This window comes from Euwallacea similis, chromosome 1 (assembly GCF_039881205.1).
Source record: "Euwallacea similis isolate ESF13 chromosome 1, ESF131.1, whole genome shotgun sequence".
Lineage (NCBI taxonomy): Eukaryota > Metazoa > Arthropoda > Insecta > Coleoptera > Curculionidae > Euwallacea > Euwallacea similis.
The window spans coordinates 5,497,815-5,515,331 of NC_089609.1; the positions used below are offsets into that span (position 1 = coordinate 5,497,815).

Genomic DNA, 17,517 nt, shown 5'->3' on the forward strand with positions numbered 1-17,517 from the left:
TAAATGCAATGAAAATGTTGTTACAAGATGGACTTTTCAATATACCGAATGTTTCAGGAAAGCTAATACAAGAAAGTTACATATTATATATGAAGAGAATTTAAAGTAGAATGGAAATATTAAATGTTGTAGGTTTCAATTTGAAATAACGTATCTTTCGTATCTTGTTTTTCTTCACGTTACTTTAAAAGGTAAATAACTTGATATTTAATAACAAACTTCCATCGTATGATATTTAATTTATTATATCAGTGAGTCGTTACAATATCTTGTTCAAAGCTTCAAGATCAAATATTTTACCTACTTGCAGCTGTAACCTTAAAGTTTCTTTGCTGGAGTACCTCACTATTGGATGCCACACTTTATTAGCTATGCTTTCCTGTAAGAATATTTTTTCAAATTCTATTTTAGTATCTAGTGCCTTATTATAGTAACTTCTTACTGGTAATTCTGTTTGAGGAATGATGTCGTTAACTGGCACTTGAACATCTCGCCTTCTACCCCAGAAATCAACATAAGCAATCTGGACCGTGTTCGTATTTTCATTGAAATAAATAAACCCTATGAAACGAGCTGTTGCGAATCCTAAGCTGTAGAAGAAAAAACAGCCTGATATTGCTACAAAGAAAATAATTATGTGTTTACAATATATAAAACATACTATTTATGGAAAGAGGAAAACTTACCTACTCCAATGGTAGTAGCAACAGTTCCTGGGGAAACTATACCTGTAACACTTAAAACAATCACCCCTACTGAAGCTACAGCTGAAATTACTGTGTGATAAACTTTAAGCCTGTTGATTAAGCTAAAGTAATGAATATAAGGAAATTTATATATCATTTTAAAGTCTGCAGAAATTTCGTGTGTTACTTTTTGGACTTTTAATAAAGTCCTCACAGATTCTTTCTCGGATATAGATTCAATTGAAACGTGCTTGGTGTGCTCTTTTATTGCATCAAGCAGTGTTTTTTGTCTAGACTTCGAAACATTTTGCGTGGTTTCAGATGCTGAATTTTGCTTCGATTCACCGAAGATACGTGAAGATGTCCTGAAGGTTTTTATGTGGATTTGGTTCCTTATGAAGTTGCATTGAAAACATTTTGAGAGCATTGTTTACCTAAAAAAAATATTTTAATAACGAATGTTTGTTAAAGACCTTAAGTAAGCATTGAATAATAAATGGCTGATCATAACAGTAAATGACTGTTCTATATTTACGATTAATCCCTCATTGCAAGATTTTCTATGATCGCTCGTTATAATTAATGTATAATAGTTTATGCGACAAAATTACTGACTACTCTCTACGCCATTTTGGTTATAAATAGATAAATAGAATATTTCACACGGAACGTGTTCTATAACTCCGAAGTATGACGAATGACTGAATGTTCTGTCGTAATGGTCCTGTCGTCTTACTTCTCTGTAACGTGATAAAATGAGACACACATATTTACCATTTTGTTCTGCCTTTATCAGTGCATTTGCAATTTATATTTAAAGCTTCAACCTCAAAATTTAACAGAAAAAAGGCAAATTTCAAAGTACTACCAGGATGTTTTCCGACTTTTAATATTTTCTGTAGTTTAAATAGTATCTAATGAACGTTAATAGATACAGTTACAAAATAAAAGTGTTTAGTCAATTGTTTTTGACTTACAAAATTCAACACGTTTCCCCCAAGTCCAAGTTAATTTCCAATTACCAATATTTAAACTGTCGATGTTGATGTAGTAATTGATGCAATGGGCACTTCAGTAAAACTAAAAGAGGCGTAAGTATTTCTCTGATACATATAGGTTTCTGAAAGATCGAAATTAATTTTCTTTTCGCGTTTGTTTATATATAAGTAAATAGAGGTTATGGCACTATCACATGTGAGTAAATGCTACGGGTAGAGGTAATTCCTTTGGATGTGTTAACAGTCTTTCTTGAGGATATGGCGAACGCGAGTTTGTTTGTGAATAATATACCAATCTAAAATCCACACAATTCTTATTTAACTCTATATAATATTTAAATAGGTATGATATTGAATCGAAGCATGGAGCTTTTTACACTGGGGGCCACATACAGTGGATAGACAAGACTTTATATTGTCAAACAGAGGAAGCCATAAATCTCCTAAACATTGAAAATGGCACAGTAATTCAGACTATAGGAAGTCCAAGTGAAGCTGAAGAAGTTGATACAATTCAGACTTTTACAACTGATGGAGATCGATATGTTTCATCTCATAAAAGTGGTTTATTGAAAGTGAGTGAAATGTCTTACTGAACTTAAGCATCTAACATCCATAATTTCTTCAAAAATATACCTCAATTTGTATGACTAAGAATTACCCTTCTTATTATACAATTTAATCCATTTTAACATGCTTTTTAAACACATTTTTCTTTAATTCCAGCTGTGGAAAAAAGATGGAAACCTAGAAAAAATGTGGAAATATATACATAAAGGGCCCATAGTCAAATTAAGCCTTAGTGGCAGTCAATTAGCGTCTGGAGGCTCAGACAGCAGTGTTAGAATTTGGAATTTAGAACATCAAGCTTGTATTCAAGCCTTAAAGGGTATTCATAATCTCACTTATACGTGAATTTTCGCATTATATTTACCTTGAAATTTATAGGTTGCCAAGGAGTTGTTAATATAGTTGAATACCATCCCTATGAAAACACTCTGTTAGCATCAGCAGATGATGGCAAAATCAATTGCTATGATTTAGGTAAATTTCCTGTAACTTTTTTAGTTTTTATTTTGATCAAATTGTTTTTGTAGCTAATGGTCAATTAAAAACTGTTCATGACGCACACTACAGCAAAGTTACATCCATAGCTTTTGCTCATGACAAAGAACATTTTATTTCCTGTGGACGAGACAAAGTTATAGTCTTATGGCAGTTTTACAATGGTGTGCCCTTGAAGACAATCGCAGTTTATGAGGTAGTTGAGGCCATTATAAGCCTGCCGATTAAATTCAAATTGCCCGGGTTTAAGTCTGAACCTGACGGGCTTTATGTTGCTTCTGCTGGAGAAATAGGTAAAATTTTATGCTTAAATATTCCTTATTTGTCTAATATATTTCTATATAGGTGTGGTACGTGTATGGGATGTTAAAAAATCAAAAGAAGTTTTTGTCCAATCAAACTCGTTAATATCAAAATCGTCTTATGAGGGCGGATTGGCAGTGATGTATTTGCTTTACAATGCAGATTCTGGGAGTATTGCAGTGGTTAGTGCAGAGCACAATATTGTTATTTATCATTTGAAATCATTCGCGTGCTTAAAACAATTTGTCGGTAAGTGCCACTAATAAAACCAATATTTATGAGGTCCAAAGTCAATTATTTTTAGGTTTTTCTGACGACATTCTGGACATAGTTCTGCTGGGCAAGGATAACAGTCATTTTGCAGTAGCCACAAATTCTGCAGATATTAAATTGTATGATAATGCCTCAATGAACTGTCAATTGGTGAAAGGGCATGAAGATTTGGTTTTGTCATTAGCAGTTTGTCCTATGGATAAGAATTTAATGGTGTCTTCTGGCAAGGACAATAGTGTGAGACTTTGGCAATTAGATGGAGGGCACATAAGGTTAGCAGTTTTACCCTTGGAGTCTCATTGATATAATTAAAAACGTCTGTTTTATTCAAGATGTATAGGTGTAGGTAGAAGACACACTGGTTCAGTAAGCTCAGTAACATTTTTCCAAAGCAGTCGCTGCGCTTTCGTGTCGTCCAGTCAAGACACTTGTTTAAAACTGTGGGACATTCCTTCCAAAGAGACGCAAAAATCAAAAAAAATCGTCAATTTGGACGAAAAAACCATAATAGCATGCAAACAGACTGTGATAGCTCATCAGAAGGAGATTAACTGCGTTGCCGTTAGTCCTAATGATAAAATCATAGCTAGTGCTTCTCAAGATAAAACTTTGAAATTGTGGAGCTGCGATAATTTAGAGTTAATAGGAACTTTGAAAGGTCATAAAAGAGGGGTTTGGAGCGTTAGGTAAGCTGTATAAAAATTGTTGGTTATCAAATATAAAGTTACAACTAGGTTTTCGCCTGTGGACCAAGTTGCAGTGTCCTCATCTGCCGATTGTTCAATTAAGCTTTGGTCTGTGGCAACTTTAAACTGCCTGAAAACTTTCGAAGGTCACGAATCCAGTGTCTTGAAAGCGGAGTTTCTGAGCAATGTATGATTATACCCGTTTTGGATACATTTCTTCATTAAATAAAAATGTCTCGTAGGGTTTACAAATACTCAGCGCTGGTGCTGATGGCCTGGTAAAAATATTCAATATTAAGAACTCAGAATGTGAGTGTACCCTGGATCACCACCAAGGCAGAATTTGGGCTTTGGCCCTCAAAACTGACGAAACTGGTTAGTCTATCTTTACCTCACTTCGACCTGTCCATTATATTTTAATATTTTTTAGGTTTCATAACTGGGGGCAGTGACTCTTATTTAATAAAATGGAAAGATGTGACGGAGGAAAGGAAACTGGAGCGGCAGAAAGAACAGGAAGAATTGGCATTAATAGAGCAGAAGTTGAGCAATTATATTCAGAGCGAGCAGCTTTTAAAGGCCCTTAAGCTGGCTTTGAAGTTGGAAAGGCCCTTGCAAACTTTAAAAATTATACAAGGGATCATTAAGAAGGGGGAAATTGGTATAACTCTTAGTTCCCGTTTGATATATTTTTCTACCACTTATTAAACTAAAATTTAACATAACTGATTAATTTAGGCTTAAAAGAGACAATAACGGCACTGAGAAATGACCAGAAAGAGAGCCTCTTAAATTGCGCTTTGAACTGGAACATGAACAGCAAAAATTGCCATCCAGCTCAATTGGTTTTCAATGTGTTGCTAAATGAGCTACAAGCAGGAGATTTCAGGTATGTTTTCCTTAACAAAATTTATGGAAAATACCTAATTGAGCCCAATTAATAAATTTTCAGGCCTGTAGGTTTGAATAAAATGGTGGAGTCTGCCTTGCCCTATACGGAAAGGCACTTTAAGAGACTCACACAGATGTTACAGGACGTGCACTTCTTATCTTATACGGTTAATATCATGCAGCCTAATGCTAGAAATGTAAATATTGGAGAATAAATTATTATTTAAAAATGAATGAAAGTGGTTTAAAGGATAACACTATTCCACACAAATTTTGTGTCTCGGTTTTCCCAATCAGATTTTCAATTTTTCTACATAATTATTGCAAAATTGTTTTAACTTAAAAAGTTTATTTTTGAGGCAGCTAAAAGGGAATTAAATATTGATTTTGCAAATGTGTTCCTTAACTTTAATAAAACAAATTCTTAATCATTGAAGACCTGTATTTCAAACGTCCAGATCATTGTAAAAGGGGCAAAAACAAACTTCGTAAATTACAAACGATGTTTATGTTTGTTATTGATAATAACAGATTGATAGAAATCAGAAAATGACTATTAAAGTTTAGACACCTGCGATAATTTTAGTTTGGCATACCGAATGAGGTAGACAACAACAAAAATCCAAATTTCAATTAATAGTGCCTCAATGACAGATGGAAGAAGAAACAACAACGAGTCGCCGGTTTTTAGGTTAAAAAAGCAAGAAGGTGAATTTTAATAGAGAAATTAATTAACCACGTAAGTAAAACTATTAAAAACAATTATCTCATGCCAATTGCCCAATACTCGTCTCATAAAGAAGTACCTAAATTCTTTTTAAAGTTACCGGAAAATGATTTTTTTTAGGTTTAAAAATGGGTCAAGTTCGCTGTGAAATTTGCCGCACAAGGCTGCCAACACAACGGAGCTTAAAATCGCATTATTTGCGCGGGCATTCAAAATTAAATTTAGCCCGCGAAATTTTTGTGCAAACCCTCAAAAATACGGTTCCTAAAGTTTATGTTAATACACTGAAACGCAAGACTGAACAGAGATCTCGTAATATTATACCTGATCCTACTGAAAAGACTGAAACTGTTTTCGCCAGAGATAGTGTTCAAATATTATACCGAAACAATGATATTATTATAAGGGATGACAAAAGCTCTGTCGATATGGAATTTTCTTTTGATGAGAACTCCAACGATGCCAGAGACAACTGTCCTGTTATTTCTAGTGATTTATCTACTAAGAACAAAAAGTCCTCTTCAACGCTGCCAGTGAATCTACTTAATCACAAAGATGTGAACAATAACAGGCCTATAAGCAAAGGGGCGCAGCTTAAGAAATTAGTTACATGGCAGAATCAAGGGACTACTAAACTTATATTAAACGCCTCATCAAGCAGTGCTTCTTCAGAAGACAGTCTTAAAAAGTTTTCTTTCAATAAGAAAATTAAGAAAAGGAGAGGGCCGAGAGATAAGAGCAGGCATTACAAAATCAATATAACTCGAACAAAAAATTGCCTTTCTTTGGATGAAAATACAGGTAGGTTTTGAGGATTTACTCCTGTTGGTTTATTTACTGTCACAGAAAAAAATGCTTTAAGGTACATTTTATCAATGTCACTGCAAACAGGGGCAATTATTAAGTAAAGAAGCCCCTAAAATTGGATTATTAAAATTGACATCAGACACAGAATCTGCCTCTGATGCAGGCAGGGTGAATGCTTTTAATGACATCAAAGTATTTTGCAGCAAATGCGGGAATGGATATAAAGATGAAAAGTTGCTTATAGAACATATGAAAGTTCATGAAACACACTGTAGGTGAGGCAAGAGACGCAAGTACAGAGTATTTCATGGTACATACCGGAACAGCAAATCCTTTATGTAAAAATTTTAATGCATAATTACATCAATAACTTATTATTTCCAAAAACTTGTTAAATCGAATCTCAATAATTATGCCTCCAATTCTAGGGTATGTAATGAAATATTTCCAACTGAACAATCGTTTAAAGAGCACATCAAAGCCCACATTTTCAAAGTATTTGTGTGCCACCTTTGTAACTATGAATTTCCAGTTAAAGAAATGCTCCAAAGGCATTATGAAAGTCATGTTGAAGACTCGGTTTTGGATTCTGTGATAGACATGGAACAAGTAGTATTTAAAACTCTATTAACATTATTTGAATTGCATTGTTCTTCTTTTAGGAGTACAGTTTGCGACCTTGTCCTCTTTCCTCTTTACCCCACCAAGAGAGTATTAGCAACATTTTATATTTTTTGACCAGTGATAATGATCTCTACGGCAGTCAAATACCGAAAATACGGTGTGATATATGCCTTAACGAGGTATTTTATAGTGATTATGAGAGTCATATGCAAAACGTGCATCGAATTTACGGATGTAATTAGTTATCTATTGATAGAATAATTGTTGGTTTAAATTTCTACGGAGTTATTGTTTCTTAAATTACCATGTTTTTGATTGGGGGAGACAAATTTGTAAAAGTTTATATTTTTGACGATGGTTTAGTTATGGTTGTAAGTCGTATATTGTGAGAACAAAACTAGATCATTCCAATATATCGGAAAGCTGACATCTAATAAAAGTAAAAAAATGTTTTAAGCATGTAAAAATGCTCTTTGTCAAGACTGTTGTAATAATTGTTAAAATTGAAAGATAGACTCAGAAAGTCGCATTAACTACTCTAAAATAAAACAATATAGTCATAAAAAAATGTAACTTTAGTTTATACTGGCTTTATGAGGCACCCATTTTTAGACTTGGCAAAGATCTAATGCATTTTTTTAATTACTTGCACCTTTCCAAAACTGGGATGATCCAAAACTTTTTGAACACCAGTTATGTGTCATATTGAGGTATGTAAACACTTATGCAACGCTCGGAGAGATAAGAGAACAATTTTTTTTATACTAAATAATATAATGGTTTTAATTTTCTAATTAAATTAAATTATCATTCAATAGCATTGGCGGCTTTGGGATTGAGTGCTGCTGTTACCAAATTTCAACATTAGTTTGTTACTTTACATTGTCACGTTTTTGGGATTTTTACAAGAAGAGATACGTTTTAGGTTTAGGGAAGTCATTTTTATTTAATATGTACTATGTATACAGATTAATTTTTTTATGAAATAGAAAATATATGTTTTGTTACACCAGATTTCATCTTTCCAATTGTACTATTTAAAAATTGTATAGGGTATATCCTGAAATAATGATTTTCGAAAATGTTTCATCTCATTTAAAGACAAATAATATAGATAGAAAAGTCATTATTTGCAGCTAAAAACACATATTTAGTCAGCAGGTCATCTTTTTTGTTGACTAAACATTTATTTTTTTTGCATTTTGCAACTGATTTTATTCGGATTTTTCTGAGCAGAAACTTTCGTCTATTCAACTCCAAGCTTTATTAATTAACAGAAGCCTTGGCAGCAACAAGCCGTTGCTTTTAATATGGTTTCAAACAAAACATCCACATTTGAAATACATATATTTTATTTTGTACACAAATATTTGTACAATAAAAGATAATTGTACAAAAGGAAAATATCAACAAAAACGCATTAACTAAACACACACAATCTGTAGATATGCACAAAAATATTAAAATCAAGTGCAGGTTTTGTTAAATAAATAAAACAAAACTATAGGTACATAATACAGAAGACTATAAGACGATACCATCAACACTTTCATGGCACCTTCAAAGAGAACACTCTTAAGCTATAAAGTTAACGAAATTCAATCACAGTCATTCCAGGACTTCATATCTTCAAAATGCACGACATTGTGAAATTTGGAAATATAAATTTTGCAGACTGTTTTTAATAAAAATTCAAAGAAAATGAGAGCGAAACGATCAGATATTTACAGAAGGAAATTTATAAGTAGTGTATGAAAAATATTTAATTGGGGTTCATTTTTCTCTTTGATAAACTGCTAACAGTCGGTCTCTCACTAAAAAAACTGTTTTCTGGCGGACTACAATAAACATGGCGAATAATACTTATATATCAATATGTGGTTAAGTTTGAAATTCTAGGAAAATAAACCACTGTATAAAAGGCAATTTTTGCAGTAGTACAGTATTCTTAACTCGTGCAGTATTAGTTTCAACAAAGGAAAGTAACTCCCTATTTATATAACTTAAATTACTTCCTTAGGAATAACGATAAAGAAAACAGTTGCCTATAGTAATAAGAAATAATTAACAAATGATATGAAGGCTCTAATTTCTTACTATTGTTTCTTTTCCTTGTCTTCTTTATTAACTTTCTTCTTCAGCTTCTTTTTTTCTTTCTTTTCGCCCTCTTTCACCTCAGCTTTAACTTCTGTTTCAGCGTTACCAGCATCCTCATTGGGCTTTGTAGGCTCCTCCACTTTCATTTCTTTTTCAACTTCAACTTCGCCTTCAACTTTTGCCACAGCGTCGCTTTCACCACTTTTGGCCTGAAAGGCTTCTTCTTCATTTTTTTCCGCCACTTCGCTCTGGGAAGCAGCAGGAGACATCTCCATAGCGTTGGGCTCCTGAGAACTCTGCTCGGTCTCCATTTTCTCTCCCTCCTGAGGCTCAACTTCCATTTTATCCTCCTTGGGAGCCGCATTAGCCCCTGCTTTAGTGTCCAACAGACTAATAGCCCTTTCTATGCTTTTAATAGCCTCTTTCCTGGCGCTTCTAATAGAATCTTGGCCTTGGGTGTCAACGTTGTCCAATTTCAGCAAGTTCCTCGTCAACATCTCGTCTAAATATAAATAGTTTTTGTCTTTAGGCAATCCATTAAAAGCTTCAACTTGCGTAAGCAAGTTAGCGACATCCCTTTGGATAGCTTGAATTTGTTCTATGGGAGTTGGGGGTTGTTTTTGAGGTTGAGGTTGAGGTTGTGGTTGTTGAGGTTTAGGTGACTCGCGAGCTTCGCTCTGTTTAGCCTCAGGTTGTGCCTGAGGTTTCGGAGCTTGCTGTTGCTGAGAAGGTGCAGTTTGTGGTCTATGACCTTGCTGTTGGGGCTGCTGCCTCTGTCCTGCAAACCTGCTAGGGCTCTCACTCCTGAACCCAAAATCATCTTCGGGGAACCCTGATGAGAAATGTGGAGGCCAATCTCCTCCAAACCTGTGAGGGTCTCTACGCACGAACTGAGTGTATGCTTCAGGCCTCATTCCAAAAATGGTTTCCGGCTGAGATCTGGGACTATCAGAGAAAATCCTTTCGGGTTGGGGCTGTTGCTGCTGAGGAGGGGCGGATGTTTGGGCTCCGAAATGCTTGGGCACGACTGGATCATCACGACCCTCTACATGGATGGGGATTACACGTTCTGTGCTGCCGCTTCCGGCTTGGCTATGGGGTGCGCCTTGTGCGGGGATGTTGGTTTCCTGGTTGACTCCCATGGGGATGTTTACAGAGGATGTGAAGCGCTTGTTTTCTGGAGGGGCAGACATGGAACGTTGTCCGCGCTCATTCAGGGAGTCGTCGGGGGGCTGGTGTTGGGCGAGATCGCAGGTGTTGCTTTGTTGGATGGGACGACCTGGAACAAATTAAAATTTCTTTGAATTTGATCATGCAATCACTAAGGGCTAATGAGTTTCCTTGAAATAATTTTGTTCGATTGCAAAATAGTTATTTATGTAACCAGTTACAATAGATGCGATATGCCTAATTTTATGTAGTAATATGTGAGATTTTGAAAGATGAGCGAAGTGAGGTTCTGTAATATGGTACGAATTATCTTGATAATTTCTCAGTGAAAAAACTAAAACACTCACCTCTGGTTGTTTGTCCACTTTCTACTTTAGTCTCCTGGGGTTGACTGCTAGTTGTTGGCTCCTTTGACTGAGCTTGAGCTCCACACTCTTCTTCAGTTTGAGTTCCTTGACTCACAGATTGACTCTGCTGGCTTTGATACTGAGGCTGCTGGTGTTGCTGTTTATTGGGAGATTGTGGCTGGTACTCCTGACTATACTGAGGAGGATGCTGCTGATAACTGGAGCTCCCTTGATGTTGTTGAGGTGACTGTGGACGTTGGTTCTGGAAGTTCTCAAAATACTCAGGATACGCCTCGTAGTATCTCTGAGGTTCTCGCTCGAAATCGTCTCTATCGAACGGAAAACCGAATCTTTCGAAACGACCGCTCGAAAATGGCCTTTCGAACCTTCTTCTTATGAAGTCGTCTTGATCTTGGTCGCCTGCACTCCTCTGACCTCGTCTGGGGAAGTTTTGGAGATGCTGGGCGAATTCTGGGTGGCGTTGGGCAATGTCCTCGAGGGGGTCTCTAGTGCGACGCCCGGAGTTGTCGAAAGGAAAGCCAGACTATCATAGAAAAATTCAGTTGTTTGTTACAGTTATTAAGGTCTTATAGAAGATAATGATGCATGACCAAAATGATATAATAAAACTATGGACATATCCGTGGGAGTGTGGCTGAAGGGAGTTTAGAGATATAAAAAAAGTTGTCAGGATGGCCTTGCAAATTCTCTTTAAGGGTATTGTGGCAAAACTCGCTACTTACACTATCATAACAATCATAATCCATAGGGTTTAAATCTGCGTTGCACCCCCTTCGGTGCTGCACTATCACAGGTATATCGCGTATTGTCTCTACCGCTGACATTTTCAACACACTAAAAGTAGAAAATTCAAAATTCGCGCTATCGACACTGATCAACTTTCTCTCTACACGGCAAAATCGATTCTAAACGCGCAAGGAGGAGGTGACGCTGTTTTATATTGGTTGTAGTTGGACTCCTACATACACACTCGAATTTTCTGGCTCATTCGCAATCTATCGGGCATGATACGCCAAACATTTATCATGCGAGAATGAGAGAGAACGCTAATAGGCAACGAGAGAAGGGTGGAGTAGGACGGTATATGCGGTTGAGATAAACCCTTAGCAAAGAGACCCTTAGTATAAAGAAGCGACAAGGGGAAAGAAAGTTCTGGAGTTCTTTAGAATGCTGCGGGTAGAGAGAATTACTTCAAAAGGGTTTTTTGGACTGCGAAAGAATATTCTGGAAGCTTGCGACCTTCTCGACTCAATTAATAAATATCATATATGACCAGTGGTCATTATTAAGGAAAAATAAATCGAGTGCATGTAATACATAGCAACCACAGCCCCTGGTTTGACCAAATACGGTAGTGGCGGCGACTCTTAAGGTTGTCTGCTGGGAACTGATACTGAACCTTAATCATGGTTAAATTGCACATTTTTTTATTTCTCTGTGTATGATAATTGCAGTCTCATTATGCACTCAATCAGAGAAAAATATGACTAATTTCGATCATGCACGTCCAGCAGTTATTGTTAAATCATATTATTAGAAGACCCACAATAATATAATCACTCGGCTGACCCTGAGGGTTAAATTAAAGGTTTAATAATACGTCCATTATACGATGCTCAATGACAAACTAAAATCTACCACAGCATCTTTAACACCGGTTATAAGTCAAGGTGCATAAAAGGAAGTGGCAAAATAACGCAGGCCTACTAACCAGTTCCCCGAATCCGACCATCATCGGGGACCATAAACATATCTAACCAAAAGCAGAGGCTAAGACAAATCATTATTGTACACGGAGATCTCCTAATTGGAAGATTTTAATCGATCGAATGAGTAAATAGAAAACAAGTAGGCAGACTGCCCGATTCAGTGGGCGAATGTTGTTACTTTCTATAAGATGACTTTGTAGTTATTTATCAGGGTCGATTAAAAACGGTTCGATTGGTGCCAATGATAAAACTTGCTCATTTGCAATGGGATCGAATGAGTGAGTCGTTCTGGATATGGAATCTAGTTGAGGACTTTCTAATGCGAATTCCTGAGGAGTAGAAGGTGATATTATGGTGGTCTTATTAATTGACAATTTTTGATTATCTCCTGTTCTTGGATAACCACACTAATCTTCTAGAAAAGTCATCGATGATGACATTTTACCTAATCCTAAATTTGTTTTTGTGTGCTGCGTGGCTTGTCGTAACAGTTTACCATATCTGATCCATCGATTTTCTTGAGAATATTCTAGTAGAAAGTTCGTGGGTATTACTTAATGAATTAGTTCGTTTTCCAATTTACCTATCCCCTTGTATATTACAAAACGAATCGTTTCGAAGAATAAAAGAATTGTCTAAAACTGCAAACCCACATTTTCGCCTTTTTGTCAAGAAGCTTTTCTTTGATTCTTGAAGAACATCAAAGGTGTGATAAATTCTACTCAAAAGGAAAACCTTAGACACAGCTGAAGTTCGACATTTCCCAGACTAAGTCAATGTAGCTGCACAATGAAGGTCAGGAAATGCAAATTTCCTGAGTAATCCAATGCGTCTGACTAAAGCAATTAAATACACCCATAACCATCCATAACTTGATTCCCTCGATCCATCATTTTAAGTTACAATTTGGTTGAGATAATGAGTAATGCCCGCCCGTAAATATTCATGTAAGTTGTTTCTGATTGGACTTATTGTTTAACTGTTTATTTGTGGAAAAAATTTTTAAAACAAATAAATAAAACAGGGACTGCTGAACTGAAATTGGAATAAGCGAGCTCATTAAACTTTTCACATCCTGCAGTGTCACCTACATCGTAAATTAAATTGCTTTGGTGTTAACGTTTGTTCTTTATTGGTAACAATGTTTGAATGCTAAAAATAGTCATTACAGCATCGACTTCAAATACAGTTTTTTAAAATTTTAATGGCGATTATTGTAAGTTTTCAACGAATCGAGAAATAAACCATACTCATTGTGAATATTACTAGTTCGTGGTTGTATCAGATTAGAGCATTTTCTTTTAATTACGATGACTGATTTGCACTCGTTTGGTAATTGATTTTCAATGGAATAAGGTCTCGAATGATAGGAAAACATCACGTAAATTCCGATAACTCGGCAATTCAAATTTCAAAATTCGAATTATTTGTTGTAAAACCCCTAAGCAACATAAATATTAATTTACAGAAACTATACATAGCCGGCAATTTAGTCAAAAATAACTCTCCTCTGTGTCATCTTGGTTTATGTTGTTACTCAAAATTATTGTGCGACAAAATTCCGCATAAATCTCGAAAAATCGTGCCAAGAAAAAGGACTTGTAAAGTATTTCGGGGATATTATGGGCCGAGTTATGGACTAAAAGCAAAAAACTGTTGTATAGTGAACCGCACATCGCATTGATTTATTAAGGGTAACGCAATAAAAATAGTGGTGATTCACTGTTTTCATTGCAGAGTCCACTGTGCTGTTAATAATGGTCAAGCCACTACAACCGGTTCTCATTTGGTGTTAATTATCTTGTAATAGGTTATATGTGGTTGTTATGGAGATTTCCAAAATAATAGAGAGATAAACTTGGATTTTAATGTGCCATTAGGTTCTCGTCTTTAATACGTGATTCAAATAAAATTAAACGGCCCATCGTGTCTAATGCTATTATGTATTCCAAACAACTGATAGTATATGAGCAATTTTTATACACATTTCCAGCTGAAAGCATCTTGACGAATTTAATTTAGTAATATTGTAATTATAAATTTATCCTTATTGGGGTTTAAAGGTTACAGCAATTTCCAAGGCCAGACTGACATTACCAGATTAAAATTTCCTACCTTCAGTAGAGTGGTAGATCTTTTATTTTACTCAATAACCAATCATTAGTAAGGTTACATATATTAGTGCCCTTACAGCAAAAGCACATACAGAGTGCCTGTTTTATTGGACCCCCTCTCATAGAGATCTCAGTTATCTGAAGAGAAACGAGGTCGGTCAAATTAGGGCAAAATCTTGCAATTTAACGTTTAGTGAGTTTCAAACTTATTTTGCAAAAAAGGTAGTAAGTATACGTTCTCAAATCGGTAGTGTTGCCAAGACTTATCGAAATATCTGTGAAATGTTGAATTTTCTTTTCTCGTTATTTTTTTGCTTATAAACCAGAAAAACGAAATTTCAGTTTTTCAGACGTTTAGAAGAGTATTGGCAAAAATGTTGATTTGAAAACGTATTTTTATTAAGCTTTGCGCAATTTTGCCGTAGTTTAGCCGACCCCATATCTCTTAAGATAACAGAGATTCCAATAATGGTGCTTGCAGAACAGGTACCCTGTATACAATAGTAAACATTTAGCTCAGCATTTAATTTAGTTTAACATTTTTTTTGCATTATTCTATTGCCGACTTTCATGTAAAGGCCTGCCACTTTTTACTAAATAAAATTAGACTTGATTACTTCCACCGTGTGAATTTTATTTACATACCCGATGTTTTGATACAAATTCTAGGGACATATCAAAAAATGAGAATGCTGACAAAATGAGTTCATTATTTACTACTAAATGCTACAAGATTATTCATGAGCTGGTATTGAATATCTACTTAAGAAAGAGTTAAGTAAGGAAAGTCTTTTAAATTAAGTACACAATAGGAAATAAAAAATGGAAAATATGAAAAATGATGTGTATGATCGTTTCTTTTTTTTTAATATACTCACTAGCACTGCGTTGTAGCAGATAGCCTAAGCGACGTTGTTAGACAGATCCTGCAAACCAAAACAAAGCACACTTCACGCAGGAATGACTACCATAATTAGAGTATATTATGTAACTTAACTGATTAATAAATGATTGTGTTTGGTGTTGCATTTGCATAAATTACTACAAATACTATGAAAATTTGATGAAACATAAACCAGAAAAGTATAATAGGTAACCAACTAAATCAAATTTCCAAATGAAAATAACCATTTGAATTAGAAAATTGAGATCAATTAATAAAAAATAACCACTTGTATATTTAAAATTGGTAGTAGGTTGTAGGCTATTAACAAGAAGATATTTGTGAATAATTCATCTCAAAAAAGTATATCTCCCACTGGAGAGAAATTAAGATAAAAACCAATACAGAGAGCCTGGAGATTCACGTTTGGCCAGTATCCAATATTCAATACCATCGAGAAAATATTTGAAGCATGAGCGTTTAAGAAAGTGGCCTGCAATGGTTGATAAGATAAGTTGAGCTTATACGTAAAATTATATTATTTGCCAAGTTATCTACTTATTTAGATACCTACGTTATGATTAATTAGGCATGAGTTAATTCAGGTAATATTCAAGGAAGTACTTGAGTTACTATTATGTGATGCCAACTGATGCAGCAAGGGTGTGCAGTGATGGATTAGCATAATTTTTTTTGTATTCATATGGTTTAAGTTATTTTTTTCATTTATTTTTGTGTGATGTATTAATTGTAATACACTTTGATCTAGGCATTTACCATAGAAAAAAGATGCTATTATAGCTGCTTCTTGTGTAGTCAGACCAAGGCGATGAAGAATTCTTTTGGAGAGCCAATTGGTTTATAATGAAATGTAATATCATACTGAACTTAGTCTAATAAGAAATGCATGAAATTTTAATTTTCTATTTGAACATTTTGGCCTTGACTTTGATATTTTCAAAACTAAAATTTTTAAATAAAAATAACTTGATGTCGTTAGTAACTGTGTGATTAATTAAACAATTTGACTCAAAATTAAATACTAAATTACACCATAGGAAATATTAATGTCATCCTTGGTACCTTGACTTCCCAGATTCTAAAGTTTTGTTATGAATGGAACTTTAGGTAAAGAAATATTTAGAGCCATATTATTAATATTTCACCAACTTAACAGGAGGGATGATTTTGTTATCTGGTCATTGCTTTTTTGAAGGAGACTTAATACATTTGGGATAAGTTACCACCATTTCAATAATTTGACCTAAACGTTGAAGTTAACAAAATCCTTATTTCCCCTGTACGCTTGGTTGAATATCAGTAATTTGGCCCTTAATAAAGCGACAGTTCGTAATGTTTTGCACTCTGAAGATTCTTACCAATGAGATTAAAAGGGGGGGTTTGTATTTTATTTTTAAAGAATTCCCAAGTGATTTCCAAATACCTCTACAATTTTTCGGTTTATGAAGTGAGGAAAAACAACACCAAACTAAAGAAAACCAAGCGGTTAGTATGAAAAAATGAGTTAAAAATAGCCCTCTGAAAATGGGGCGATTCAGGCGTATAGAACAACGTTTTTACTTACAAAAGCGCTTCGGCTAAAAGGCATTTCGGTTGCTAAACACTGAGACGAATAACACGGAGAGCTTACATAAAAAATCAATTAATTAATTGTAAGAATAGCGAGAAAAATCCTTAATTCAGTGAAAATTTACACAACTCGTTGGACAGAGAATCATCTGGAACAATTTTAATCTTGGAAAATAATTGACACTCCTGAATGGTTCTCTTTGTCGCACTTTCTGTATACCTGGATTAGTACATCTTTTTCTGTGTTCAAAGAAAGTCGTAGCTTGAATTATGCAATGTCAGATGACAAATGAGGAATAAAAAGTCGACATATTGTCAAAGGTATATGCCCTTGATAGGCAGCCCACAATTGTCTTGAATTAAAAATTCAAAAGGAAATTCTTTTTTAAGAAATATTTAACAAAAGACCATGCATCGTTATGAGAGTGTGGCATTCTTTACTTAATATTAAAATTTACCATGCCAAAATGAAGAACTAATTATTATTTCGGAGATTTAATGAAAAAGATTTTATACACGAGGTTGC

General features: G+C 34.8%; 4 protein-coding genes across 6 annotated transcripts in view; 2 read left to right on the forward strand and 2 right to left on the reverse strand.

The window, feature by feature from the left end:
• LOC136419875 (transducin beta-like protein 3) overlaps window positions 1-5,141 on the forward strand; it is a 45,108-nt gene extending 39,967 nt beyond the window's left edge. The window contains exons 2-14 of the mRNA XM_066406460.1: window positions 1,745-1,777; window positions 2,028-2,259; window positions 2,411-2,573; window positions 2,633-2,728; window positions 2,782-3,042; window positions 3,095-3,301; window positions 3,357-3,597; window positions 3,658-4,011; window positions 4,060-4,198; window positions 4,254-4,386; window positions 4,442-4,672; window positions 4,750-4,900; window positions 4,964-5,141. Coding sequence (XP_066262557.1) covers window positions 1,749-1,777; window positions 2,028-2,259; window positions 2,411-2,573; window positions 2,633-2,728; window positions 2,782-3,042; window positions 3,095-3,301; window positions 3,357-3,597; window positions 3,658-4,011; window positions 4,060-4,198; window positions 4,254-4,386; window positions 4,442-4,672; window positions 4,750-4,900; window positions 4,964-5,117 — 2,391 coding nt within the window. The 5' untranslated portion in view covers window positions 1,745-1,748 and the 3' untranslated portion in view covers window positions 5,118-5,141. The remainder of the gene's footprint in view (window positions 1-1,744; window positions 1,778-2,027; window positions 2,260-2,410; window positions 2,574-2,632; window positions 2,729-2,781; window positions 3,043-3,094; window positions 3,302-3,356; window positions 3,598-3,657; window positions 4,012-4,059; window positions 4,199-4,253; window positions 4,387-4,441; window positions 4,673-4,749; window positions 4,901-4,963) is intronic.
• On the reverse strand, window positions 258-1,839 carry LOC136419968 (transmembrane protein 186). The gene is made up of 4 exons (XM_066406583.1): window positions 1,664-1,839; window positions 687-1,120; window positions 443-618; window positions 258-379 (listed from the first exon to the last, which is right to left on the reverse strand). The coding sequence occupies exons 2-4, from the start codon at window positions 1,111-1,113 to the stop codon at window positions 260-262; spliced, it is 723 nt and encodes a 240-aa protein (XP_066262680.1). The 5' UTR covers window positions 1,114-1,120; window positions 1,664-1,839; the 3' UTR covers window positions 258-259.
• A 405-nt stretch (window positions 5,142-5,546) lies between the features above and the next one.
• On the forward strand, window positions 5,547-7,990 carry LOC136412356 (uncharacterized). The gene is made up of 5 exons (XM_066395416.1): window positions 5,547-5,641; window positions 5,750-6,430; window positions 6,492-6,711; window positions 6,865-7,045; window positions 7,099-7,990. Exons 2-5 carry the CDS (start codon window positions 5,758-5,760, stop codon window positions 7,300-7,302), a joined length of 1,278 nt encoding a protein of 425 aa, XP_066251513.1. The 5' UTR covers window positions 5,547-5,641; window positions 5,750-5,757; the 3' UTR covers window positions 7,303-7,990.
• A 404-nt stretch (window positions 7,991-8,394) lies between these two features.
• On the reverse strand, window positions 8,395-17,168 carry LOC136411490 (BAG domain-containing protein Samui-like). Of its 3 annotated transcripts, XM_066394089.1 has the most exons (4): window positions 11,418-11,636; window positions 11,061-11,218; window positions 10,675-11,003; window positions 8,395-10,436 (listed from the first exon to the last, which is right to left on the reverse strand). In XM_066394089.1, exons 1-4 carry the CDS (start codon window positions 11,517-11,519, stop codon window positions 9,157-9,159), a joined length of 1,869 nt encoding a protein of 622 aa, XP_066250186.1. In that variant the 5' UTR covers window positions 11,520-11,636; the 3' UTR covers window positions 8,395-9,156. The 3 variants fall into 3 exon arrangements, with proteins under 3 accessions (XP_066250186.1, XP_066250195.1, XP_066250177.1); XM_066394098.1 differs by lacking the exon at window positions 11,418-11,636 and adding an exon at window positions 16,987-17,168 and having other exon boundaries at window positions 10,675-11,218; XM_066394080.1 differs by having other exon boundaries at window positions 10,675-11,218.
• Window positions 17,169-17,517: the final 349 nt, after the last annotated feature.

Bases quoted from the DNA above. Each gene is read 5' to 3' on its own strand.
- LOC136419968 (XM_066406583.1), bottom strand. From the start codon at position 1,113: ATGCTCTCAAAATGTTTTCAATGCAACTTCATAAGGAACCAAATCCAC. The intron at 619-686 runs GTAAGTTTTCCT...TTTTCTTTGTAG, and splicing joins TGCTACTACCATTGGAGTAG to CAATATCAGGCTGTTTTTTC. The intron at 380-442 runs GTAAGAAGTTAC...ATATTCTTACAG, and splicing joins TTCCTCAAACAGAATTACCA to GAAAGCATAGCTAATAAAGT.
- LOC136412356 (XM_066395416.1), top strand. From the start codon at position 5,758: ATGGGTCAAGTTCGCTGTGAAATTTGCCGCACAAGGCTGCCAACACAA. The intron at 6,431-6,491 runs GTAGGTTTTGAG...AAATGCTTTAAG, and splicing joins TTCTTTGGATGAAAATACAG to GTACATTTTATCAATGTCAC. The intron at 7,046-7,098 runs GTAGTATTTAAA...TTCTTCTTTTAG, and splicing joins CTGTGATAGACATGGAACAA to GAGTACAGTTTGCGACCTTG.
- LOC136411490 (XM_066394080.1), bottom strand. From the start codon at position 11,519: ATGTCAGCGGTAGAGACAATACGCGATATACCTGTGATAGTGCAGCAC. The intron at 11,219-11,417 runs GTAAGTAGCGAG...TTTCTATGATAG, and splicing joins ATTATGATTGTTATGATAGT to TCTGGCTTTCCTTTCGACAA. The intron at 10,437-10,674 runs GTGAGTGTTTTA...AATTTGTTCCAG, and splicing joins AAGTGGACAAACAACCAGAG to GTCGTCCCATCCAACAAAGC.